The sequence below is a fragment of the Cervus canadensis genome, chromosome 6 (genome assembly GCF_019320065.1).
Source record: "Cervus canadensis isolate Bull #8, Minnesota chromosome 6, ASM1932006v1, whole genome shotgun sequence".
Taxonomy (NCBI): Eukaryota; Metazoa; Chordata; class Mammalia; order Artiodactyla; family Cervidae; genus Cervus; species Cervus canadensis.
Window position 1 is genome coordinate 23,456,524 of NC_057391.1, and position 25,376 is coordinate 23,481,899.

A 25,376-nucleotide genomic window follows, 5' to 3' on the forward strand; every position below is an offset into this window, starting at 1 on the left:
ACTGTTGCTTCTTGACCTGCATACAGATTTTTCAGGAGGCAGGTCAGGGTCTGGTATTCCCATCTCTTAAAGAATTTTCCACAGTTTGTTGTGATCCACACAAAGGCTTTGGTGTAATCAATAAAGCAGAAGTAAATGTTTTTCTGGAATTCTCTTGCTTTTTCTATGATCCAACGGATGTTGGCAATTTGATCTCTGGTTCCTCTGCCTTTACTAAAACCAGCTTGAACACCTGGAAGTTCATGGTTCACATACTGTTGAAGCCTGGCTTGGAGAATTCTGAGCATTACTTTGCTAGCGTGTAAGATGAGTACAAAGGTGTGGTAGTTTGAGCATTCTTTGGGATTGCCTTTCTTTGGCATTGGAATGCAAACTGACCTTTTCCAGTCCTGTAGCCACTGCTGAGTTTTCCAAATTTGCTGGCATATTGAGTGCAGCCCTTTAACAGCATTATCTTTTAGGATTTGAAATACCTCAACTGGAATTCCATCACCTCCACTAGCCTTGTTCATAGTGATGCTGTCCCCTCTCCAGTATGAAAAAGCAGAGGGGACAGCACTGCAAAGGCCCTAAAGCAGATGGATGCCTGGGGGCTGGAGGAACAGTAAAGAGTCCAGTGTGGCTGGAGCAGGTGAGCGATAGGGTCAGACGGGTCCAGAGGCCAGATCATGGAAGCCTCAGAGACCATTGGAAGGACTGTGGTGGAGGGCTGAAAAAAGAAAAAAAAGAAAGGACTGTGGTGGCTCAGTGGTAGAGTCGTCTGCCAATGCAGGAGACACAGGAAGCAAAAATTGGATTCCTGTGCTGGGAAGATCCCCCGGAAATGGCAACCTGCTCCAGTATTCTTGCTTGGAAGTTTCCATGAACAGAAGAGCCTGGCAGGTTACAGTCCATGGGGTTGCAAAGAGTTGAACATGACTGAGAAGCTGAGTATGCAGACACATTTTGCTGTGTACACAGCGGGAGCCGAGGAGGGTTCTAAGCAGAGGAATAGAGACAGTTCCCTGGTGGCCTAGTGACTAGGAGTCCAGACTTTCATTGCCATGGCCTGAGTTCAATCCCTGGTCAGGAAGCAGATCCTGCAAGCTGCATGGCAAAAAAAGAAAAAAAAGCAGAGAAATAGAAGATCTATCTGTTTAAAGATTCCCTGGCTGTTGTGTGGATGTGACTGCAGAGAAGTCCCACGAACCATCCAGGTCATGCAAACCTGAGTCATACAGTTTGTGTTCTGGTCCAGAAGTTAGGGTTTTGAGTCAGGGAGGTGGGGTGTTTGTTTTGAGGTTGGGGACGTCATTTTAGTAGCTAGAGAGCACAGCTGTGGGTCAGGATGGAGAATCTTTGGAAGAAAAAATGATGTCGGAGTGAGAAACACCACTAGATGGCAACAGAGAACCAGGAGCAGGTTGACACAGGCCTTGATTCCCCTGGTTCCCCCTTGGTGAGGCCTTGGCATGGTAACAGCTTTCACTGCTTTGTTCAGGTGCCTGATTCTTTGTAGTTTGAGCTTCTGGGTAGAGAATTATGCCTCTGCTACTGTAGGAATGCAAATGTTTGGAGATAAAATGCAAGGGTTAAAGCAGAATGTGGACAGAATGCAGATCAGCTCAGGCTAGTCCTGCCCTGGACTGGAGGCTGGGGTTAGAGAGGGGGTGGAAAGGCCAAGAGCTCATTTGGATTCCTTGCCTGCCGGACTCCTCCTCACTTCTTATTATTCTAGAGTGAGATGATTCCACACCACAGCTTGCACTGCCCTCCGCTCTTGTGTTTTCCTGTTAACATAATTATCCAGTTTGCTCTTTGACTTCATCGTGTGGAGTTCTAAAAAAAGTCTACTTTAGTGCTCTGTGAAAGTAAACACGGCCACGCTGTCTCAGGTCAAAGGGAAGAGGGAGTCAACGTTTAGATTTGCACGTGAGAACTGAACAGTTAAACCGACTGTTTACACAGTTCGGGCTGAAACCCTTACTTTGTCTCCATTATTTGGATAAGGCAGGTGATTTGTTTATTTATTCACTGAAACTATACAGTTTCCAAGATCTGCTTTGCTTTGCACTCGGTAGGATAATTTTGCCATGTTTCCGTCACTGCATTCACAGGGCGAGAAAGGATGGAGGAAGGGGAATAAGGTTAGGGAGAACAAAAGGAGTCAGGCGTCAGGCCAAGGACTGGTCGGGAAGTCTGGCAGAAGGGAGAAAAGAAAAATTAAAGAGGGGAGAGAAGAAGACAAAATGGTGGGAGGGAAGATGAGAGGGAAGCAAGCCTCTTTGCAAGGATGTAAGGTAGCCTCCTTCTCCTTCTATTGCCATAGTCTCTGCTCTTGGCCTAACCTCTCCCTGGGCCACTGCTGTGTGTGTGTGTGGTGTATGGTGTATGTGTGTGTGTGTTTAAAGTTGTTGGGGTGGGTGTTGTGAAAATCCCAACGGTGCCAGGTGGACCTCTGCCTGTCTTCCCCACAGGACAACAGCTGCTACTTCCTCTAGCCCTCGTTGGGAGGGGCTGAGGGGGGCTGGGAGAGAGGAAGCCAAACCTGGATTGGTGCCCACCCTTCAAAGCCCAGGCTCTCTCTCTTCTGGAGTTCTACACAGCCTCTGGAGACCCACGGAAAGCCCATGAGCCTTTCCCTCCAAGCAGGAGCAGATCCAGGTTCTGTTAATCTGTGTTGCTCCTAGGATAAATAAAGGTAATGGACTCATTTTTGCAGACGAGGAAAGTGAAACAAATGGCAAGTTGGGGTCAGATGTGGGATTCGCTTTGGGTCTTTGAATTCTCATGACCTCTCCTGGAACAGCTGGGATCTGTAGGAGGCAGCAGTGACAGAAGGTTGGAATCCTTGGCTCCTAGACCAGTGCCTTTAGACCAGCCAGGATGTAGGCGTGGGGAACCTGGCCTGGGCTTGAGAGGCCTCACCAGATCACTCTGTCCCGCAAGCCCCTGCCAGTTCCTCACTTGTCTATGGAGTAAGTTAGAAATTCCTTAGCTTGATACTCAAGGTCTGCCACAATCTGGCAAACCTACCTTTCTAATTTTGTCTCTGACTTTTCTCCCACTGAGTGCCTCAGTCTCAGTCAGGCTGTTTTTTTTCTTTCCTCAAACATGCCTTTCATAATTCTCCCCACTCCCTCTTTTTTTTTTCTCAAGCTTTGAGGCTGCAACTATCTTGCTTTTTTTCCTCCTTCGGTATATTTTACTGAAGTACAGTTGGCTTACAATGTTTCAGGTACACAGTAAGGTGATTCAGTTATACATACACACATACATTATTTTCAGATTATTTTCCACTATAGGTTATTACAAGATACTGACTATAGCTCTCTGCGCTATACAGTGAAACGTTGTTGCTTGATGCGTATCTATTTTAACTAGAAATCAAGTATTCTATTCACACTAAGTCAAACAAGTGGAATCAAAATGTCATAAATTTTTTAGGCAAAAATTCATAAAGTTTTCTAAAATATATATTATACATGCTCTTTATATTTTAAAAATTTTATTTTGTATTGGAATATAACCAATGAACAACACTGTGATGCTTTCAGGTGACCAGCAAAGGGACTCAGACACACATATACTTCTATCCATTCTCTCCCAAACTCCCCTTGCATCCAGGTTTCTACATAACATTGAGCAGGATTCCATGTGCTAGACAGTAGGCTCATAATTCTCTTTATCTCCACTTAACTGTTCCTTGAGACCCATCTGAAGGTTTCAATTTCCCTCCAGAAGGCTTTCTCTGACCTTCCTAATTCAGAGGGATCTCTCTCGTCTTTAAATTCCTACATTTACTGTCTGCAAAATGTATAATTTTCTGCCTTGAATTGTTGGTTATTTCTTCATATATATTTGTTTTCCTCTAGTTTTGACTGTCAATTCCCAGAAGACAAGGACCATGTTATACTACTCCCACAGGATATAGCAGTTAGTGACCCTAAATGATTCAAATTCTAGGTTACAAGGCATTCGTCCTGCCCTTGAGTGATCCCATTCCCAAGTGGTATCACCTGAATGATCCCAGTCCCAGTTAAGGAACTGACAGTGCAGCTGCTGAACTCTAACCCTGGGGTGAAGGTCAAACCACGACAAGGAGGTTGAAATGGCTGCAACAGTCCTTTGAGTTCAAGGACAACCCAGGACAGTTTGCTACTTGAACCGTTTGAGTTAGAAAGGGCAAAGGTAAAGCCACCAGGATTGCAGTGAGCTCACTTAGGGCTCCCCTTCGATCACAGGGAATCATTTTTGCATTTGTCAGTCTAGCCAGTGGTTCTAGAATCCTACCACTGGGGAGGGGAGGAGGGAGAGAATGTGTACATGGCTATATGCAGAGAGTCAGTTTCAGAGGAAAAATAGCAAAAGGTTGTTTCAGTGATGAACTGTCAGTAGTCCTTTTGCTGGCAGAAGAACCAGCACCATCCAAGCGAAGTCAAACAAATGAACAAAAAATCTCAAAGTCTTAGATATTTACCAATCCTTTTCAATATGTAAGGTATAAATAAGTTTGCTCTTGTTAGGGAATCTGATTCTGTCATTAGACCAGAAGTTTTCAACCTCAGCACAAGCTACATTTCCATCTGGGCATTTCTTTGTTGTGGGAGCTGTCTTGTGTGATGTAAGACGATGTAAGATGTCTTATGCGATGTAAGATGAGCAGCATCTCTGGCCTCCACCCACTAGAGGCCAGTAGCGCCTCCCAGTTGGGACAAACAAAAAAGTCCCCAGACATGATCTAACTGCTCTTCCTGGAGAACCACTGAATTAGACGTGTGGCCTCAAGCACGCTGCTGGCCCTCTCTAAAAGTTAGTTTCTTCATCTCTAGGATGATTGTTGTATAAGTAAAGTCCAGTATAATGGGGTAACAATTTCACAAATCTCAGGCCTTAGAAGCAGATGAAACCACGGCAAGAATGTCAGAATGGATGAAGCAATACTATGGATCAGGATGGGACTTTAAAGACCAAACCAGGGGAATACGTGTAAATCTATGGCTGATTCATATCAATGTATGACAAAAAAATAAATAAATAAAAATTAAAAAAAAAAAATAAAGACCAAACCACAAGAATTGCAGATTGAAACTCAAAGGCCAATCATACACTCAGCACTTTTTCTGGTCCCACAATCATGACTTTGTCACATATGTGCATACCTGTGTTGTTCCTACTGAATTGTAAATTTAATCTGGATTGGAACTGTCTCATTTACTTTTCTATTTCCCCCAATACTTGTTGTAATGCTTTTCAGGTAGTATGTAACAATTTTAAAATATTTTCAAGCAATTAGCATGGGGCATGATTAATATAAAGCTTGGTGAAGATGAATTTAAGTCAGGCAATACTCTGAGGGCTCTAGACTGGCAGTGGGGATGTAGGGGGGTCACTTGGCTCATTTGGGGAATATAAGACTTGTCAATGAGGAGTGAGTTGGGAATAAAAAGTAAGTTGGTATGGGACCATAACTAGTTATCCATTTATATATTGTTTAATGACTAAAAGGCATTTCCATACTGACTGTCTCATTTTATTCTCACAGCCTCATGAGGAAAGGAAGGTATCAATCCCATCCTCTACAAGAGGAAACAGAAGCCCAGTAGGCTAACCTGAGCTCATGTCCTAAACTTTTTATAATGTGTTGTTCCATTTCTGTAATTGTGCAAGTGGAGGTCAGTGATGAAGGGGGAGTAGCAAATGAAGGAAGTGGAAGACCAAGAGGCACAAAAAGCCCCTTTCTCTTTCACAGGAAGCTGCAGCCTTGAGCAAATAGGGAAGAGGTGGCATGCTCTGAGACTGGGGCCACACAATGCTAGTAGCTTCCTCAAAACAAAGACTTGAGTCAGCCGGGCTCTGGCACCACCCCGCCTGGGCTCCCACAGGATGCTGACTGATAGACCAGCCTGAAGGATGCAGATGAACCAACTGCCTGTGTGGGCCTTCCCCTCACCTGCCTGGCTGTGCACACTTCCCTAAGGAGATGCGCCAAACAGAGGCTTCTTAAACACAATCTCTGGGTTGATCTCCACATGAACTGGCTCAGAAGAACTGAGCGTGGGGGTGAGGGTGGGAGGAGAGAGTGGCATTCTGGGTAGAGGAGGTGAGGTGAATAAGATGTGGTGGAAGTGGGCAGGGATGGAGACGCAGTTGGAGACATGGGTGGGAGGGGGAAACACGTCATGGAGGTCTTCTGTCCCATGAGATGGAGAGTCCTCTTGTGGTTGGGAGTGTGTCGCGTCTGAGAGAAGGGAGATCCTGAGCAGGGGAAGGAATAGGAATGGAAGAGACAGGTTCGAGGAAAATTTTAGTTAAGAGATTGTCAGGGCTGCGTGACTGGTGGACTCGAGCTCATACCAGTGCCCGGCCCTGGGCTAAGAGCTCCTGATATACATCTTAATGAATCCTAATACTGCTTCGAGGTATGGAATATTGCCCTCACTGACAGATGAAGAAGCTGAAACTTACACAGGTTTAGTGAACTAAGATCGATGGTGCACAGCTGGGAAGCATCAGAGCCAGGATTCAATTCCTGGTCTGTTTGGCTCAAAAGCTTTGCTCTTAGCCATCTTGCAGTACTGCCTCCAAACGGATGGGATTAGGGAGAGGGTAAGGTGGAGGATCACTCTCAGATTTCTCGCAGAGGTAACTGAGGAAATGGACAAGGCAGGAGGGAAAGCAAGTTGGAAGAGGATGGGTTTGGTTTTGGAGTCTACCTTGTGTTGTCAGAAAGAGCAAGTTTGGACTTTCCTGGCGGTGCGGTGAATAAGAATCCTGCTGCCAATGCTGGAATCACCGGTTTGGTCCCTGGTCCAGGAAGATTCCACATGACTTGGGGTAACTAAGTCCTTGTGTCACAATTACTGAGCCTGCGCTCTAGAGCCCATGAGCCACAACAACTGAAGCCTGTACGCCCATGCTCTGCAACAAGAGAAGCCACTGCAAAGAGAAGCCTGTGCGTCATGACCAGAGAGTAGCCCCTGCTCTTTGCAAGTAGAGAAAGCCTGTGCACAGCAATGAACACCCAGCACAGCCATAAATAAATAATTAAAAGAAAACTTCTTAAAAAAAAGAAAAAAAAAAAACCCAGCAAGGTTAAGGGGGCTGTGAATGAGGAATACCCATGCATCTCCCCATGCCCCCTACCCTTTCTGAATCACACATCAGCCTTGGAACACTCAGGGATCTGTTCTGACTCCCCTTTCCTGCTCTCCAGGGAGAAAATGGTAAGCTGTCCTAAGACACAACCAGACAACAGGTGCTGGAGGCAAGGCCAAGAGGCCTGTGGAAGTCAAGGACTGTGAAGGGGCATGGGTTTATGAAAAAGATTTAAAAGCCTGCCCACCCCCCTTTTTTTAACAGAAAGAATCTGATCTATTGGGTACCGGCCCACACCGCCTCAAGCCCAGGCTATGCTGTCTACTCCCACCTGACAACTTTGAGCCTTCGGGGTCAGCACTCATAGGTTTCCAGGAGTGCTCTGACGCTAAAGGGTCTGAGGTTACAGGGTCAGTGTGATCACCACTGGAGTGCAGTTGATGATGGAGACGGTGAGGGGTCCACAGAATGGTCTTTGATTCTTTGCCCAGCATTCAGGCGGCAGGGAGGCTCCGTTGTATATGTGGCCCCGGGACCCCCAGGAGTGGGATGAGAGAGTGGAAGACCCCCTGTTCTCTGAGGGTCAGGAATAAGCAGCACCTTGTTTCTCAGAAACACGATGGTGCTTTCCTTATCACCTTTCCACGGGAGCAGGGCCTGTGAACCAGAGAAGACATCAAAGGAAGCCTAAGAACCACAGGACTTCTGGCAAGGAGGCCAGAACTTAGTGTTCTGATGACACCAGAGAGGAGGAGAGCAGAAGGTAAATGGCTCTTTCCTCCTCCTCATCCAGCCCCCTCAGCCCAGGGGCTCCTCAAACCCAGGGGACATGCCCTCCTCCCACACCAGTCTTTATCCACCAACCTTCCTAGCCTCTTCTCTTACCTGTTGGCTGTCCCTGGCCTCAGGCAAGAAGACTCCGCCTCTGTCCTGCTGCCTTCCAGCTCCCGTCCCTCCTCAGCTGCAGTCAGGGAAGTGCTGCTGAGCCTGTCACTTCTGGACCCTCTGCATTTTTACCAGAAGGACTAACCGGGCCAGGGTAACCACGAAGAGCCTCTTATCCAAGGACCAGTTGGACCTCTTATTTCGTAAGTGTCACAGCTCCCGGATGGATGGGGTGAAGCTGAGATTCTAAGGTAGACCCAGGGACAGGGGGAATGGCTAGAGGTGGCCGACCAGTGGGGTGACTTTGGGCAAATGTCTCCTCTCTCTGATGCATGACGACTTGGGCTGGATGATCTCTGAGGGACAGTTGGGCCTGGAAGGCATAGGGGAGGCCACACTGGGGAGGCTGGGGGCACACTGGAGGCTCTGGGCAGGGACAGCCAGCCACCCAGGCCCACCTCTGTCTCCAACCACCTTAACTCTGCCAGCAGGAAGAATGGAACCACCTGTGGCCCAGCTCCTCTTCCTCCAGGTTGTTCTAGGGCCAGCTTTGGTTGAAAACATCAGGACTCAGTTTGCCATCAAGAACTTCCGTACCTTACACGTTGACTATCCCAAGGTTGACTACGCCAAAGGTTTCCAAGGTTACTGCAATGGTCTGATGTCCTATGTCCGGGGCAGGCAAGAAAGCTGGTATTGCCCAAAGATCCATTATGTCTTACATGCCCCTTGGACAGTCGTCTGGAATTTCTGCAAGTACAGTGAGAGCTTCTGTGAGAATTACAATGAATACTGCACGCTCACCCAGGACTCCATCCCGCTCACAATTTGCTCCCTGTACACCAAACAGCCGCCCACCAGCTGCCGCTACAATACCACCCTGACCAACCAAAGGCTCTATCTGCTCTGCTCTGAAAAGTACGATGGTGCACCCATAGATATCATTGGCCTCTACTAGGAAGGGAGGCCTTCGGTCTGAAACCACCCCCCCAACTCCCCCACCCACGGCCGCTGCTACACACTAGCCTGTCCCCACTCCCGAAGCTCAGATTCCTGGTACAAGGCTTCCTTTCTGGCTTCACAGGCAGGCAGAGTCTCCTCCCAAGAGACCGGGGAGGCAGGAAGTATGTCCAGACTTTTGGTCACCATGCAAAGTTGTACTGTCTTCTAGGCCTTTTCGGTCTTGTTTCCCTCCCCCCACCACCCCCGCCACCATTCTCCCTCTCCCACAGACTGTTTTACCCACCCAAGAAGCTGACTGTGTCCAGTTGGCAGCGACTGTCCGTCTACTGGGCCAGATCCTGAATCCTGGCCGGAGTCCCAGAGCCTCAGCTCACACCATGGCACTGGTTCCGAGTCTCAAATCCTCTCCCCTGCCACCTTTCCCTTCTGGGTCCTCCCCATCTCCCTTACGATTCCCTCCACTCGCTCACCCATACTGTGGGTATCTCTAGCTGTAAGACCCTCCCTGAGAGTCTTAGACTCATATTAGCTTCATTTCTCCAGGACATCCCCCTCAGCTCTCAGTCTCCCGTTCAGTCTCTCCCCCATACTTCCAACCTCTTTAGTCATCCTGTATTCTTTCTCTGACCTCTTTTCCTTCCATCCTTCTCACCTTGGACCCCTGCAGTTTTAAGTTATCTTCTCTGACCTGCTCTTCCAGAGATTCCTGCATCCTTTTCCTTCCCGAAGCTCTTTCTGATATCCCCCCAAATCCAGGATCTGCCTCTGACAAGGCAGGGATGAAGTGGGCTCAGCTGTGGTCACAGAAGGTTTTAAAACCATATTTGAATTATGTAAGATAAAACCATTGGATGAAACTGGGAGAAGGGTACATGGAATCTCTCTGTAATTTTTTTTGCATCTGCCTGTGAATCTAATCACTGCAAAATAAAAAGATAAAAAGCCCATCTGAATTAGTTCTGATTTCATTACTTTTTCTGCAATGCATCAGAACTCCTACTCTCAGAGTCCTGGAGGTCACCCACCTCTGGCCATCTTCCTGGGCCACCCTTTGGCAGCAGGGTCAGTAGGATCTTCTGTTCCATGTCTACCATGATGGAGGCGGGTGGGGTAAAACTCAGCTCTGGACTGGGTTGAAAATGGAGTCTCCTTACCCTTGTTGTTGTGCTGTGTGCTCAGTCGTATCAGACTCTTGCGACCCCATGGACTGTAGCCCACCAGGCTCCTCTGTCTATGGAATTTTCCAGGCAAGTATATTGGAGTGGGTTGTCATTTCCTACTCCAGGGGATCTTTCTGACCCAAGGATAGAACCCATGTCTCCTGTACATCTCTTGCATTGCAGGCACATTCTCGAGTCACCGGGGAAACCCTTAGCTCTAGAATAAGCTGATAACAGGAGTTAGGCTAAGTAGATCCTTGGCCTACCCTCTCTGGTGTCCATTTCTCCCCCAACAAAACATGGACTGCAACAGATGAGGAAGGTGGAGGGACAGGGAACTGTCTCATTGCTAGTATTTGGGCTGTACTATGTCAAATCGGGAATTGCTACTCCCCTTTGGGGTGGTGGTGGGGATGGATACTGGTAATGTGTGAGCACAGCTAGCAAATACTTTTGCCTCCACAGCTAGTTTAACTCTTATCTCCAAATATATTCCTCAGCCATGTTCTTAGAAGCAGCTGTTGAGGGGGATGCTACCCAGTGATGAGGAGGCCAAGTAGAATGAAGGGCGTGCTTCTGGGAAGTCCTACCCTTGGGTTTCTCGGCTCTTCTCTCTGTCTCTGCACCGAGGGTCCCTCGTCCTTCGGCGGGTGGAAGACAGAGGTCATGAACTGCTGCACACACAGATGTTTATTGTCCCCCCTCAAGCTCCCCGGTGTTCAAGATGCAGGTCAAGGGCCAACAGGCAAAGATGAGGCTACTCCGGCCACTCCCTAGTTGCTGCCCTTCTTATCATACGTGCCAGCACCCTTGTAGCCACTCACGTAGCCTGAGTTGTCAGTCACGTCTTCCCGTCCCGCGATGCCTTTCCCCTTGCCACTCTCGTCAAATCGCTCCTTGTGGGTGCCAGTGTACTTGCTGGTGTCCGTCAGCCGGCTCACCCCGCCCACCGTGGTCGCTTTCTGTGGGCCAGAGGGTGAGGAGACTGAGCCTTCTCCCTTCTTTTCCCTCCACTCTCACAGCCCTTCTCTAGAGATGGCCTTCGAGCCATCTATTAGCTCTCTGAGCTCATGTTCAACCCCTGGCATGGTGCTGCCTGCTTAGGGCTCAGGTGTAGATGAGAGGAGGAACTATGATAAGAGCCATCCACTCGTGAGAAAGGAATCCAGGGCATGGGAATGAGTAGGGAGGTGTGTGTGGACTTTTCTGCTTCCAGAGAAGCTATTTTGACTAGGCCACAGCCAGAGGACTTCAACCCCAGACCTAAAACACAAGATCTGTCCTGCTGTGCTGGGCTTAGTCGCTCAGTCGTGTCCAACTCTTTGTGACCCCATGGACTGTGGCCCCCCAGGCTCCTCTGTCCATGGGGATTCTCTAGGCAAGCATACTGGAGTGGGTTGCCATGCCCTCCTCTATGGGATCTTTCCAACCCAGGGATTGAACTTAGGTGTCCAGCACTGCAAGCAGATTCTTTACCGTCTGAGCCATCAGGGAAGCCCCCTGTCCTGCTGGGAAGGCCCTATTTGAAACCCACAGTAGAGAGAGCTTTTAGTAGAGAGGGGATAAATAGGGAACAGAAAGCTGGGTGCAGGGCAAGATGTTGGATATTAGACCTTACATGAGAGTGTGAAGAGGAGTAGGGAGCAGGCGCTCCCTACAGCAGTAGGGTGCTCTGCACTCAGTGTCCCCCCAAAACCACCTGGGCCTGGTGGCCTGGCCCAGATCCTGGATGCTTGGGAATGAGTCTAAGTTTTACTATTAAAATAGGTGTGAAAAGAAAAATTAGTAAATAAATAAAATTGCTGTGGACCTTGGGTAAGTCACTTCTTCTCACAGTTTCCTCACTTCTGAAATGACTCGATGATCTCTAAATTAGTCTGTTTCAGCACCAACAGTGCCCAGAGGCCTTCTGCCCCGTCTCCCTGCTGCTGTTGACAAGGGTTGGGGACATCGGCGTAGAGGAGGGGAGGCGGGAGCAGCAGGGACTCAGGGAGGCAGAGTCAGGGTTCGGAATGAAGTCTGTCACTCACAGTAACACCGGTGGTAGCTGGGTCCTTGCCCTCCATGAGCTTATAAATGTTCTCCAGGGCTTCATCTGGGCTTTTGCCCTTGAATCGCTTCTGGCCCAGTTCCTTCATCGCTTCCTGGAACTGTTGGAATGTGATGGTTCGGGCATTCTTGGCCCTGGTCAGTAAGACAGAAATCCAGGAAACTGGGGAACATGAACTCATCGCTTTCCAAGGTCCAGCCCTCCCGTTACTCAGACGGGGCCTCTACATGCTGAAGGTCTTGATGTCAGGGGCTAGCAGTTCCAGACACCCAGTAGGTGCTCAGGAGACCCATTACAAATGTTCTACAGTAGAAACCCTGCCACATCCCATGACTTTGCTTGTTCTATTCACCACCCCACTCCTGTCTTTGGTCCCTTACTTGACTTTGCTGAAAACGATGTCCACGTCAGTGGAGGTGACCATCTTGCCATCCATGATGCCACAGTCTTTGCACAGCTTGGAGAAGTTCTTGTTGTTCATTTCAGTGCCACTGCTTGATGATTCTCCAAAGACAGCAAACCGCTGGAATGTTCTTTCTGCTTCTGATGCCATGGTCAATTGGAGGTGGGGGAGGACAGTAAGGGGGGAGACTTGGGGGTGAGGGAGGAGGGGAGGGGAGGACTGAGGGATAAGAATGATGAAGGTTAAAGTAAAATCAGAATCAGCAACAGGAACAAACACACCTGTCCGACCTACTGTTCCCAGTACGAGGGATACTAGTGTGGATCCTATACACTGAATAATCACCACTGCCAACCACTTCCCCACCACTTTTGTGTACCTGAGAGTGCCCGGATGGTGTCTGACCCTAACCAGCCTCTGTAGCTAAGTGTGTGCAGATCCGTGGGAGCTGGCTGGCTGGAGAGACTGGGGGGCAGTGGGGAGGGAGACAGGGGAGGAGAGGGAAGCTTCTGTGACCTCAGCAGTGTTTATGTGACATCATTTTCAGCCCCTGCTACAGCACTGATCTTGGGGGAGGGGGTCTTAGGTCCCTACCTTGCATGCTGCATTGAGCATGTTACCAACCTCCTGATCTTTGCAAGTGACCAAGCTTCCCTCATTGATTCAGCCCTGTTTGAACCAGTCTTCTGGGTCCTAGTTAAACTGCATTATGCTCTGTCCCTCAACAAAAGTTGAGGAGAGCTCAGGGAAGGAGTTAAGGGAAACAGGTTGACATCAGTCCAGCACTGTCCTTTTTTCGTCTCCTGGCCAGGTTAATGACCCACATGGAAAATCCCACTGGCTTTGGCAGACCAGGTGCAATAGGAACTTGAAACGGCTTCCAGTTTGGGCCCCACATGGAAAGAGCATGGGTCTTGGAGGGTCACATACCTGGCTGGGTTAGGGTGAGGATGAGCCTCAGACTCTCAAAATCTTCCAGATAATTTTAATTTTCTATGCAGGTCAGGGATATTTTTTTTTTTTCCCATGCCACACAACTTTTGGAATCTTAGTTCACTGACCAGGGATTGAACCTGGACCCTTGGCAGTGAAGGCTCTGAGTAACTACTAGACCACTAGGGAATGCCCTCCCCTCTCTTTTTAAAGTAATGCTGTAATTTTATTCAGTTTTTACTACATGTGTTGTTTCTTCTTTCAGAAGGGGTTTCTCTTTGGCCTTTTCTCTGGCTGGAAACCATTTAGAGGAATGAACTTCATGGCTCCTAAAATATTGCCACTAGGTTGGTGACTTCCCTCCCCATCCCATCTAATCAGTCACCAATTTCTGTAATTTCCTTTGTTTTATAAATCCATTCCTTCCTTTCCATTCCTATTACTCCCATTCTTTATTCAAGTCCTTGTCATCTCATATCTAGTTGATTATTCTGGCTTCTAAATGACCTCTTTCCTAAGTCAAAATGCCTTACCCTCAACCACTCCACAATCCATCTCTTCTTAACCCCCTGCTCCCAATCAGATTATTTTCACAAAACAATTACTTATCCATTGCTCCTGATCAAGAATACTCTGGATCTTCAAAACGTTTTGAAGAGTCAACTCTTTTTACCTGTCATTCAAGGACCTTCACACTTGGCTCCAGTCCACCTTATCAGATGTCACGTTTCATCAGTATTACTCTGCATTTGTGGCCATAATGACCTAATCACTCTATGCTGCAGAGGCTACCTGAAGTCTAGTAGAGACAGAATAACTTTGGAGAGGACTGAATCCAGGGATTTAAGTCCTAGATAAATCATTTACTAGTGAGTGGCCTTGAGCAAGAGACTAAACATCTCTGAGCTTTAACTTCTTCATCTGTACAGTGAGGACAATAATATTTATCTTATAGTATTAGGGGATACTATGTGGGAATTACCTTCCCTGTAGTAGCTACTATGCAGTTCATCAAAGTAACATGTGTATTTCTGTCCCTAAACTTTCCCTTATGGACTCTCTGCCTTGATAGAATGCCCCTGCTTCTCACGCAAGTACTGTACTGTACTTCTCATAGGACGCTTTACCCTAAGAACAAAACCCTTTCCTTCTCTGAATTATACTAAGATAATGGTTCCTAGCCTGTGGGCTGCAGCCTCTTTGGGCAAGGGTTTCTGAGTTATTGAGGGCCTGTGGAACCTGTATATATACAGAAGACTGGTCATTGAGTAAATAATAAACTTTGCACACGTAGGTGCATACGTGCATAGATGTTGCAATTATCAGAAGACTGAACAAACTTACCTGAAAGTATTTGCCGAATTCACAGTTGGGCTCCATCAGGGGATTCTAAAATCATCATTTGGGAATGGAAGTCTCTGATCTCCCACTTGAAAAGGATGGGAAACTCTTCCTATAGGACTTATTGTCTAAACAATTAATCTTTTATTACATCATTCTGAACTTTTTCTATCTTTGTATCTTCTCTCAACTACTGGATCCTAAGCTCTAGAGAGAGATGACTAGCCTCACACTTCTTTGAATTCCATCTATACAGTGGCTTGCACAGAGCAGGTCCTTATTGCTGCCAACTGGAAGGTATAGTTTGAAGCTGCTTCTCGGTCCAAGAGAAGGAAGTTAGGGAAAATGTTCTTGTTGGGCCACTGACACTGGGCCAGGCTGAGACCTGCCTTGACAAGGAGGAACCCCATCTTAGAGCAGAAGCAGCCTCTTACTGCCTGTGGCAGGCTGAGACCCCCCTAGCCTAGGAAGCAAACATCCCAGTGGAAATTTCCCGACTCCTGCCTGCCCTACGCCCCTGCGTAGGCCCCTTATCAGGTTCCCCCTGAGTCATCCTGACCCAGAGACGAATTTAGATGCTGGAACCTCCAGGTCCTTCCCTCCCCCACTCCAAGTAAGACCTACTTTAGATACATCAGAGGAGGCAGCAGGCAGAGTTTCTCACTGCAGGCTCTCTTTTCTCTCCCAGTTCCAGCTGGGCTGGGAGAGCTCTCTTCTGTCCTATGCATTTTTATCTATGGTCCCAGTTCCAGCAGGCTTTTCCTTGTCCAGGAGAGTGTTAAACTGGCATTCAGACGGGAGAGGGGACTAGGCAAGGAGCCAGGGTGCCCAGCTTCTGTGTCAGTTTCTGGGTAAATGGTTATCAAGGGAACGGGGAAGGGAATGGAGGAAAACTTGGGTGCCCCAAATTGGGGGACCTAGAGGGAATCCTTTAGGTTTGGGGTTGTTAAAAGCTGGATTTGATTAGTCGGGATCTACCCTGGGTCACCTCCTCCCTCTTGGCCCCTCCTTTCCAATAGACCCTGCCAAGTGGGGATGAAAGGGGCATTGATGTTCCTTGGATGGGAGGGGGTGGTGAGGGTGGTTGTGGGGGGTGGTTCCCAGGCAGGAGGGGGAAGGCAATTTAGGGGTCTTGGGGGGGGGCAGTCTGAGCTGGTGTTGCAGTTGGCAGCTCCAGTTCCATTGGCCATTGTTCCCAACTGGCCTGGTGCCCAGCCCCTGAAATGGCAACTCAGGAACCAGGCTGAAGGAGGATGGGGTGGGGACCTCTGGGGGAAGGGAACCTGGAAAGGGTGTAGGTGGGGAGAAATCCAGTCTGTTTCCTTTTGTGTAAGACAACTTTGAATCCCTTTAGCCTCATAACTATCACATTCTGGGTGACTTTTCCCTGAGGGGCACAGGGAGGGTGCATATGGGTGGGGAGAGAGCAGGGTGATTGAGGGATCCAGGCCATCACACCCACCCAGGCCCTGAGAGACAGCAGCAGTCCCTGAGAAACCATCGCCTGGGCTGGACTGAGCTGGCCTCTCCCTCCTTCTCTGAGCCAGACTCGAACGGGTTAGCCCTGAAGCCACAGGGTCTCTTGGGTCCCAGCCCGGGACACTGCGTCCTCCCTAACCCCCCACCCCACTTCCACAGAGTTAACTCCACCCCTGTGCCTGTTTACCCAAGAGTCAGCACCCCTGGGGGTCCTGGCCCCTCCTCCGCCCCTCCTTGGGGCCTTGACCCGGGAGTCTCCGTTGGCCATCCTCTCCCCCCTCCCGCGATCTCCCTCTATTTATAGCGGCCCCCCGCATTCCCCGCCCCCCCTCCCCGCCTTGTTTTCCAACTTCTCAGGGAGCAGCCCAGAGAGCAGTCGCCGGAACCCTGGAGAGAGAGGAGGTACCAGGACCCTGGGCGCCCCGAAACTGGAGCTCCCGCGCCCTCGACGCCCCCAGCCCCTAGTCGGTGCAGGCACACCTTCCCCTCTCCGCGGTCGAGACCCTCGCCTCCTCAGCAGTGATCCTTCTGTAGCCTAGCCCTCTGTTTCCGGGCGGGTGGAGTCAAAATCGTGGGGTGCCAGCACCCCGGCTTCGTCTCCCTTTTACCGGTCCCCACCTCGGAGTCGGGGCGCAGGAAGGAGCCCGAGTGCTACAGGCAGGGCCAGACCACGGGTGGGGCGGTGCTGAGAGCCAGCGTGGGGATCTCCCGCGGGACTAAGGGATCCCCCACGCCCACAGCCGCCCGGTTGCGGGGGTGGGGGGTGAATGTTGTGGGGAGCGCGGGCCGGAGCCAGGAAGCACCCAGCTGTTGGCTTTCTTTAGAGTTCCCCTCGGGCCCCCAGCGCTGCCCCTCCCGGAGCTGCGGGCGGCCCGGGGCGGGGTGAAGGGGGGCGTGTTTACCAGGGGTCTGGGGCGGATCTGCGGGGAGCTGGCGGCCCGTGGGCGGGCTGGGGCGGGCCGGGGGCGGGTCTGCGGGGAGCCCGAGCCGGGGCGGGCCGGGGAGTCAAAGGCAAGTGAAGGTGGAAGCGGCCGCGGCGGCAGCAGGTAGGGGGAAGGGCGGGAGTGGGGCCGCGGGGCTAGGCTGGCGCCGGGGGGTGCCGGGAGGCGCTTGGATCCCAACCTCTCGGAGTGTACGGCTCGCGGCGGCAGCCGGCCCTCAGGGCCGCGAGGCCGCGGCGCACAGAGGCGGAGGCTCCGCGGGCTGCAGGGCGTGTTTGGGGCGTGCACGAAGTTGTGTCCGGGGTCAGGGCTCTCCGCGCCAGCCGCGCGAATTGTCAGGCCCCACGCGGACAGCAGCGAGGGGACTCGGAGGGACAGGTTCCGGGGGCTGGGCCCAGTCAGTCCCATCTGTCCTCCCCATCCCTTCCCAGCTGGCTCTCGGCCCTTGCGGGTCGTCGGGGCACGCTGGGGAGAGACTGTGGAACCGCCCCACACACCCCCCTTCTGCACTTTCGGGACCCACACCGAGACTGGGAGGAGAGAAGCGAAGGCACGAGGCTTTAAAAAAAATTTTTTTTTTTTTTTTTTTAATGGTGGAAAGAAACAGTCGTGTTCTGCCACCCCATCTCACTTGAGAGCTGTCAAAAATCTTGGGGATCCCTTAGTCCCCACTTTAATTTGCAAATAAGAAATTGAGCGCAAGAGCAGTGACAGACGGAGCCAAGGTCACGGTGGGAGCAACAGAGTCTGGGGTAGAATCCAGAGGTTCTGACACAAGACACGCTCTTTCCTCCACATCAGCACTTCCTTCTCTCCTCTCCCCGCCCCGCCCCCGGCCCCCCGCCCCCGCTTCCCCAAGCCTGGACTGATACCTGCTGTGTTGCCAGGCAGACCCTTCCAGCCTGTATTGATTCTAGCTAAAGCCTGGAGAAGACTTGTTCACTGGACTCGTGGGTGCAGATTGGGAGGGTTAGTGACCTGGCAGGGGTTGGTGACCCAGATAGTCCAGGTCTTGGCTTAGATTTTCTGTCTCTAAAAGACCCAGGATCGGTCTCTCATGTCATTCACCTCATTGCCTTGTTTTCTCAGACCCCAGAGCCAGGAGGAGTGAGAACCCTGACCCCTAACCCTACTTCATCCAGCCAATAGGAGCCAAGTAAGTGACCCCACCTCCAGGCTGCTGGCCCTTTACTCCACTGGTCTGCACAGGTGCTCTGCTCCTCACCGGCCCCAAAGGTTGAATACATGCTACTTTATTGAAGTCAGGAGTCTTGGGAGGAAGAGAGGCATTGGGTCTGTTGGACACAGATGTCCCTTGTCCTTCTTTTCTGGTTCCCCCTCCCCCCCTTGGTCATGTTACTCAGGTCATTTTTATCCCCTTTCTCTTTGCGCTGCTGACCTTGGCGCTTTAGTCGAAGGTCACAGCCAGTGGTGAACTCTCCATACCCATCCCTTGGTATCTTTAGAGCACCCAGTCACTGAGCCACGAGTTTCACCCCCTACCTAACTAGGAGTGTGGGGTGGCCCCTAAATATAGCCTGGGAAACCTGAGCTGCCCTGCTGCCCCACCCTGGTATTTCCATCCAGGATAGGGGAGGGGGTACGGAGGTGTCGGTGTTGAGGGGTGTTGGGATGGCCGGGCTGAAAGGAAGTGGTGTCCTGAGTCCTCTTCCCCAAGCGGCCTGGCCCTGCAGCTGGGGGCTGCTGGACAGCCTCTCTCTGTGTACTGGAGTAGTCTTCAGCTCCTGGGGCCCTCCTCACCCAGCACTGTCCAGTGTTGAGAGAGGAAGCCAGGGGTTGGGGGAGGCATGTGGTGTGGAGGCAGCCGCCCCAGTCTCTGTGTTTCCTCACCCTGCCAGGTCACCATGGCAGAGCTGCGGGAAGTGCAGATCACGGAGGAGAAGCCGCTGTTGCCAGGGCAGGCACCCGAGGTGGCCAAGGTTATCAGAGACCCCTGACTCCCAGGCCGGAACCCCAGACCCCCAAGCAGAGCCCTCGCTTCTTCCCTTCCCAGACTCACGATCTCATTCTCACTCACACCCCGCTACGCTCTCCACATCTCCCCATGTATCTCTCCCCGAACACCACGACTGAGAGTCCAGGCTTTTTCCTGTCACTAGGCTAACCTTCATCCTCTCCATGTCTCTTTTTCGTCAATCTCTTTCTGTCCTTGGTCTCCGTTGGTCTCTTTACCTACCTTTTTTTATTTGTGTCTGTCTCTCTGTGACTCTACGTGGCTGCGTGTTTCTGTGTGTATCTGTGTGTGTATCTCTCCAGGAGGCTGAGTTAGCTGCCCGAATCCTCCTGGACCAGGGACAGGTAACAGCTTGGGGCAGCCCCAGGTGGGAGGAGGGGCTCTTCTCTCCCCAGGAAGGAGGGGCCCTTACCTGGTTTTCTTCTCTCTGCTGCTTCTCCTTCTATTCCAGTCCTTTCCTGTCCCCATCTCCCTGCTCTCCTCCCTTCTCCTCTTTTCTCAGCGTTCCCTGATGGTCTTCGATCTTTCATTATTCTGTCCCACCCCCTAAATCATCTTCCAGTGTCATTTTTGCCTCAATTCTTGCTGATCCTACTTCTACTTTTTGGTTCCAGTTTCCTGTCTTTGCCCCTGCCCCTTCAACTCCCCGACTTTTATGGAGGTTCCTCTCCTGCCTCTTTTCCTCTCAGCCTAACTCCTGCCTGATGGTGACCCATTTTTCTGCAGACTCACTCTGTGGAGACACCTTATGGCTCTGTCACTTTTACTGTCTATGGCACCCCCAAACCCAAACGGCCAGCGATACTCACCTACCATGATGTGGGACTCAACTGTAAGGACCTTCCCTTCCTCTCCCATTTCTTTCCGGGAAGAGGCTGGTGGGGCAGGGGGAGGGTAAAACTCCAGTGTGAGGGGAAGGGTCAGTATGGGAAGGGAGCCATGTGGTATGTCAGGGGAAGTTCTCTCCTAGTCTGAATGTGGCATGAAAGAAAGAGGGTGGATTCTGACCTGGGGACATTTTCCCCATCTGACTCTACTGTTGGGGTGATGGGGATTCTCTTTAGATAAATCCTGCTTCCAGCCGCTGTTTCAATTTGCGGATATGCAGGAAATCATTCAGAACTTCGTGCGGGTTCATGTGGATGCCCCTGGCATGGAAGAGGGGGCTCCCGTGTTCCCTTTGGGGTGAGAATTAGCTCCTTCCCTCCTCGTCAGGCTGTGAGGCACATGGCAGGTATGGAGTAGATTGGATCCGGGAGGAGGAAGGGGAGGGCGATGGTGACCCCGGGAGAGAATGAGTAGGACACGGAGCTGGGGGCCCTGGGGAGAGGTTGGTGTTTTCCTTAACATTCTTCTCTTCCCCAGGTATCAGTACCCATCTCTGGACCAGCTTGCGGACATGATCCCTTGCATCCTGCAGTACTTAAAGTGAGAGGCCTGGGGACCCCTCCGAGCCAGAGTTCTCTTTCCAGCACAAGGTGGCCCTTAGAACTCCTGAGCGAGTTCTGTCTGGACTAGATGTTGTCTATTCCAGTTGAGAGGAAGTGGGTGGCTTTGGAAAGCTGACTTGAGTCAGCAGAGTAGCCCTAAGGGATAGAGGAGAAGAAAAGGGAGCTGTGTGCCTGGTCCTGCCTCAGGCTGAGGAAGGTCTCTGATCTGGAAGCTAGAGAAGAAGGGGAGGGGGCGACGTAGTCCCTGAGGAACCAGACAGGCCTGTCTTCCCCTCCCACTCCCTGTGCCTCCTCCGGACAGAGGCAGAGGGGGTGAGAGAAGGAAAAGAAAGCCGGGTGTGGCTTCTTCGGTGCATAGTTAATGCTGATGACACCTGGGCTCTGTCCTTGACTCGGCTTTTCCTGGGCTTCAGGGCCCTGGGCAGCTGTGGTTCACCTCTTTGGCTCTTTCTCCTGATACTTCCTGTTGTTCACCAAAGTTGTATGTTTTTTTAATATCTTGCTTTAAGTTCTCTCCTTCCCAGTTCCTCTAGAGGAACCAGGAACTAAAACAGAACTAGTTGAACTAGCTCCTGAAAGTTGAGAATGGACAAAGAGCTACATAGGAAACAGTGTCTGGTTGGTTGGCGTGTGGGTGTTTCTTTTCAAGACACTCACTCTCCTGGAGGGAGCTGGGAAAAGACTACAGTGTCCATTTCTTAGCTCCTTGGCACCTTCTTTTTCAGCATCCCCCCAAAGGAAAGTCCCTTTCTGTCCTTTGTGCCCATGGCCTTAGGAAGGAGGGTGAGGAGTTTGGAGAGTCAAAGTTTTGGATATCAGGACCCATTAGACCTACATTTACCTTTCACAGTTTCTCCACAATAATTGGAATTGGTGTTGGAGCTGGGGCCTACGTCCTGTCGCGATACGCTGTAAGAAATTTAAAAAATCCCAGATAAGCAAAAGGCGGGTCCACAGCCCAGGCAGTGTTTACTAGTGTGTGCTTGGGGGGAGGCTGTGAGTACGAGGGTGGAACGCAGGCCCCGTGAAGCCTGGGGTGGACAGAGCTCAGTGGGAAGGGGATAAGTCCATGCTTGCCTCTGACTTCCCTCTGCTGCTCCTCAGCTTAACCACCCTGATACCGTCGAGGGTCTTGTCCTCATCAACATTGATCCCAACGCCAAAGGCTGGATGGATTGGGCAGCCCACAAGGTTTGGAGGGGCCTGTGCACTGAGATCTTGGGGGCTTCCCCTTGTGTGGGTCCATTTAGGCTCTAACAACAGAACTGGCTGGCCTGTGAGCTTCAGGGAGGGGGGAAGGAGCAGGAAAGAAACTCGGGTCTCTACTCCTCATAGTGTCCTGAGCTTTCTCACCTGCCCTGTCCTCATAGCTAACAGGCCTCACCTCTTCCATTTCGGAGATGATCCTTGGACATCTTTTCAGCCAGGTAAGTGGTTGTGGAAAATGGAAGAAGTAGAGGGAACCAGCAGGGACTGGAATGTGTGGGGTGATTTCCTTACTTCGGACCGATTTGGGGAGGGAAGAACGCTTGCCTCTTTGCATCTAGTAATTGTTTTTGAGTTCTCTTCCCAGCCCTATTTATTCTCCCTCTATTTTCCTTCAGGAAGAGCTGTCGGGAAATTCTGAGTTGATACAAAAGTATAGAAATATCATTGCACATGCCCCCAATCTGGATAACATTGAACTGTACTGGAACAGCTACAACAAGTGAGTGGGCATGGAAGAGAGATGTAGACGCGGTCATGGGGCCATGGGAGGCACAGAGGGGCCGACGGGAGGGGAAGCAGGCTGGGCGAGCTGGGCAGGGATTGCTGGGCAGTAGTGGGTAGCTGCAGGACAGATGGGGGTGGGGTGGGGGGAGAATTGTGGTCTGCCCCCTCTCTCTTGTTACTTCCTTGGACTTTTGGATTCCCTGAAGTAAGATGATCCCCTGTCCTCGTGCCCTTCATCCCCTTCACTGCCCTCTGACCAGGGACCTTGGGCACAAGGGACCATAGGGCTCATGCTTGAGGCCTGTCTGCCACCTTCTCCTTTGGTTCTCACTTGTAATCACCAATATTCAACTTTAGTTTAGGGGAGGAAGATTGCTTCCTCATGGGGAAACTGGCTTACATCTGGGTGGGTAGCACTGCTTGCCTAAAATTTCCACTCTTCTTTTAAACCCTCTTTAGTCGCCGAGACCTGAACTTTGTGCGTGGAGGTGATAACACCCTCAAGTAAGACTTTAAGGGATAAAGCTTTGCCTCTCTCCCTAGATCTTCCCTTAGTAGATGCTTACATCCTTTAGCAGGAGAGTCTTTTGCCAGAGAATTTTCTTGTCACCTCCTCCCCTATCCTGTTTAGCAAACCACCACCCTCTAGGTCTTACCCCTTTGAACTCTGTTGGTGGGGTCAGCGGGGTTCAGAAGGTTGTTTTCTCTTTGGAGCCAACTGCTCTTCTGGGAGGAGGCGGAGGAGGGAGTGCCAGGGGCTCACCACCTGCTCCCCAACACTATGCCTCTAGGTGCCCTGTGATGCTGGTGGTAGGAGACCAAGCACCCCATGAAGATGCAGTGGTCAGTAGGGAGTCTTGGGGTGGGTGAAGGAGGGTGGCAGTCAGAGGGCTATCTTGCCAAGAGGCAAGCTCTGTTTGGGGGCGGGGAGAGTAACTTTGGGACATAAGAGGTTGATTCCTGACAAGAAGGAAATGGGCAGAGGCCTGAGAAGAAAGGAACTTGGAAGACTCTTCTGGTGGTCCAGTGGTTAAGACTGCAAGCTCCCAATGCGGGGGGCATGGGTTTGATCCCTGGTCGGGGAACTAAGATTCCATATGTTGTGGGTATGGGCAAATTAAAAAAATAAAAAGAACTGGGTCTGGGCCCCTGGGTCCTTTGGTTGGGAGGGGCCACTGGGAGTGTGACTTCATTCATTCAACCTCCTCCCTACTCCAGGTGGAATGTAACTCAAAACTGGACCCCACCCAGACTTCCTTCCTCAAGGTCAGTAACCCTATTCCACGTCTAGCCTGACTCTTGGCCCCTGGTCCAGGGCCATAGATCTTCTCCAGATTCAGCTGCTAGGCTGGCTTCCAGGGTCCTACATGGGAGCAAGTGGGCGGGTGGAGGAAAAGAAACAAAAAACACCCCAATGGCCTGGAGTGGAAAGCCTAGGGAAGAGAGCCCTCTGATACCTCTTGGCATGGCTCATTTGTTTATGTATATGTCACTTTTTCTGGATGACTCTCTCCTGAACAGATGGCTGACTCTGGGGGGCAGCCCCAGCTGACTCAGGTGAGCACCCCTGCCATTCGTGGGGTGGGACATCAGTGGCCCTGAACTATACCCTGCGCTACACACCCCGTCTCTAACCTGCCGTGGCTGTGGGCTCCAGCTCAGGTTCTAACCTCACTCTGCTGTCTCCCTTTCCTCATTTTACTTTTACAGCCAGGCAAGCTGACCGAGGCCTTCAAGTACTTCCTGCAGGGCATGGGCTATAGTGAGTATGGGGGTCAGAGGCTGTCATGAGGACAAGAGGTTGTCACATAGGAGGAGGGAGGGCCACGGGGGGCGGGCAGGAACCACTTCAGGCGAATTCCTGGGTTTACCGCCGTCTGTCAAATCAAGCTCATTGACCCCTGGCCCCATGTGTAACTCTCGTCTGCACCCAAGCACCCCACTCTTGAGTTGCCTGCTCCTCTTCCCACCTTTTCTCTGACTGCCGGCTCTTCCTTCCGTCTCCACAGTGGCCTCATCCTGCATGACCCGCCTGTCCCGGTCTCGCACGGCCTCGCTGACCAGCGCGGCATCCATTGATGGCAACCGCTCCCGCTCCCGTACCCTGTCCCAGAGCAGCGAGTCTGGGACTCTCTCTTCAGGGCCCCCGGGTCACACCATGGAGGTCTCCTGTTGAATGACCCTTGTTGCCCTGGTGTGGGACCCAGCCCTCACCTCCCCCAGTACTAACCTGGGAGGTGCGTAGGGCACTGGGCTTAAGTGAGCACAGGAAGCTGGGCAGATCATGTGGGGAGATGACCTTGATCTTTGATTGCTACCCTAACCTTGACCTCTAACCTGTGATTTCCCTCAGCTCCTGGGAGAGATGTCCTAATATCTCTTAGGGACCCAGACCCCTAAATGATCCCTCTCCTTCATCTTGGTGTTAAGGTGGAGAAGGCATGTATCCCTGCTCCCTAATCTGGGTGTCTGTAGCTAAGGGACAAGAGGTTGTAGAAGTTGTCCGTGGTGACTCCCCCAGACTCTCCCTCCTTATCCCAGATTGCAAGGGTAAGGGGCTCCGGGCTGGGGCTCCACTCACCAAAGCTGACATGGTGTCACATTAATCCTTCATGCCTCTGAAGGGCGCGGGCCTAAATGAATGTTTGACAGGGAAGAACTGCTGGTGGTTTAGTGGTCCTCAGGACCACCACAGAAACATTCAGTGTGGAAATGGAAGTTGGAATGGGAGGTGGTGGGCGGTGAACAAGTGTGATGGAAGGACTGGAGCTGGGCAGTAGGAAGGGGACTGGGGCCGTTGGCTGCTCTAACTTTGGTAGCTATCTAGACAGCGTGTGTCTAGAGGGGGGTGGGCGGGGGGAGCCAAGCTGGGCATGGCTGCTTGGGGCTTGGCATGGGGGTGGGAAGGGCTGCCTTGGGGCTCTGACCACAGTGTGTGATATGTGGGGGGTGCCCTCCTGTCTCCCACAACTTCTGCTGTAACAATAAACTATAGAGGAATCTGA

At 51.2% G+C, this 25,376-nt stretch overlaps 3 protein-coding genes across 20 annotated transcripts in view; 2 read left to right on the forward strand and 1 right to left on the reverse strand.

The window, feature by feature from the left end:
- RNASE13 (ribonuclease A family member 13 (inactive)) overlaps positions 1-9,870 on the forward strand; it is a 46,679-nt gene extending 36,809 nt beyond the window's left edge. For 3 of the 9 annotated variants that reach the window (XM_043471310.1, XM_043471307.1, XM_043471309.1), the window contains 3 exons: positions 7,690-7,840; positions 7,986-8,165; positions 8,451-9,870. In XM_043471310.1, coding sequence (XP_043327245.1) covers positions 8,459-8,920 — 462 coding nt within the window. In that variant the 5' untranslated portion in view covers positions 7,690-7,840; positions 7,986-8,165; positions 8,451-8,458 and the 3' untranslated portion in view covers positions 8,921-9,870. Of the gene's footprint in view, positions 1-7,389; positions 7,530-7,689; positions 7,841-7,949; positions 8,166-8,450 lie in introns of those variants that run through there. The other 6 variants (XM_043471308.1, XM_043471311.1, XM_043471306.1 and 3 more) reach the window with 5 other exon arrangements.
- TPPP2 (tubulin polymerization promoting protein family member 2) lies at positions 828-17,049 on the reverse strand. 5 transcript variants are annotated; one of them, XR_006269966.1, is made up of 6 exons: positions 14,816-16,566; positions 12,516-12,757; positions 12,116-12,269; positions 10,910-11,047; positions 8,560-8,712; positions 828-1,086 (listed from the first exon to the last, which is right to left on the reverse strand). XR_006269966.1 is itself a non-coding variant. In XM_043471298.1 (5 exons), the coding sequence occupies exons 2-5, from the start codon at positions 14,849-14,851 to the stop codon at positions 10,859-10,861; spliced, it is 621 nt and encodes a 206-aa protein (XP_043327233.1). In that variant the 5' UTR covers positions 14,852-15,595; positions 16,772-17,049; the 3' UTR covers positions 10,758-10,858. The 5 variants fall into 5 exon arrangements, 2 of the variants coding, with proteins under 2 accessions (XP_043327233.1, XP_043327234.1); XR_006269967.1 differs by lacking the exon at positions 828-1,086 and adding an exon at positions 7,599-7,734; XR_006269968.1 differs by lacking the exon at positions 828-1,086 and adding an exon at positions 8,177-8,335.
- Positions 16,598-25,376, forward strand: NDRG2 (NDRG family member 2). 6 transcript variants are annotated; one of them, XM_043471292.1, is made up of 17 exons: positions 16,598-16,693; positions 18,322-18,388; positions 19,092-19,172; positions 19,510-19,551; positions 19,934-20,039; positions 20,272-20,392; positions 20,573-20,635; positions 21,509-21,569; positions 21,763-21,849; positions 22,029-22,085; positions 22,263-22,366; positions 22,831-22,875; positions 23,163-23,214; positions 23,590-23,637; positions 23,893-23,928; positions 24,082-24,133; positions 24,381-25,376. In XM_043471292.1, exons 3-17 carry the CDS (start codon positions 19,098-19,100, stop codon positions 24,545-24,547), a joined length of 1,116 nt encoding a protein of 371 aa, XP_043327227.1. In that variant the 5' UTR covers positions 16,598-16,693; positions 18,322-18,388; positions 19,092-19,097; the 3' UTR covers positions 24,548-25,376. The 6 variants fall into 6 exon arrangements, with proteins under 6 accessions (XP_043327227.1, XP_043327230.1, XP_043327226.1 ...); XM_043471291.1 differs by lacking the exon at positions 16,598-16,693 and adding an exon at positions 17,256-17,337; XM_043471293.1 differs by lacking the exon at positions 16,598-16,693 and adding an exon at positions 17,760-17,782.